At 62.7% G+C, this 608-nt stretch overlaps 1 protein-coding gene across 1 annotated transcript in view; it reads left to right on the top strand.

The window, feature by feature from the left end:
• Positions 1 to 608, top strand: part of LOC104493027 (neurogenic locus notch homolog protein 1-like) — a gene marked incomplete at its 5' end in the record, with an annotated part of 5,091 nt that overhangs the window by 301 nt on the left and 4,182 nt on the right. The window contains 2 exons of the mRNA XM_010135640.1: positions 6 to 85; positions 436 to 606. Of these exons, the coding sequence (XP_010133942.1) occupies positions 6 to 85; positions 436 to 606 (251 nt within the window). The remainder of the gene's footprint in view (positions 1 to 5; positions 86 to 435; positions 607 to 608) is intronic.

The following is a 608-nucleotide window of genomic DNA, read 5'->3' on the forward strand; positions in this document are numbered from 1 at the left end:
CCCAGCACCCCCTGCCGCAACGGGGGCACCTGCGAGCTGCTGACGCTCAGCGAGTACAAGTGCCGCTGCCCGCCGGGGTGGTCAGGTAAGGCAATGCCACTGTGTGGCATGGGGACACAGTGGGTGGGAGAGAGGGGCAGGCTGTGACTGGGGTTGCTCCTGGAAAACCCCCGTGGACGTTAGAAAGGTGCTGCCTCTGAGTTCAGCTTCCTTTGGGATAAGGTGGGGGTCGTCTGTAAACCCAAGGTGGGGCTGGGTGAGCTGCAAGACTCCGGCACAGGGGAGGGTTTTACAGAGGCAGGGGTGGGGGGAATTAGTTGCAACCCCCATGAAGCCAATCCCAGAGCCAGGTCTGCACCCCAGCGCAAAGATCACTCCCACCAAGAGCCTGAGCTGCAGTTTGCATCCTCATCCTCCCCGCCTCGCCTTCCCCAGGCAAAACCTGCCAGCAGGCCGACCCCTGTGCCTCCAACCCCTGCGCCAACGGGGGCCAGTGCCTCCCCTTCGAAGCCCACTACATCTGCCGATGCACCTCCGGCTTCCACGGGGCCAACTGCAAGCAAGACGTCAATGAATGCAGCATCACACCGCCCATCTGCAAGAATGGC

Source organism: Buceros rhinoceros, unplaced genomic scaffold, assembly GCF_000710305.1.
Source record: "Buceros rhinoceros silvestris isolate BGI_N320 unplaced genomic scaffold, ASM71030v1 scaffold29554, whole genome shotgun sequence".
NCBI lineage: Eukaryota > Metazoa > Chordata > Aves > Bucerotiformes > Bucerotidae > Buceros > Buceros rhinoceros.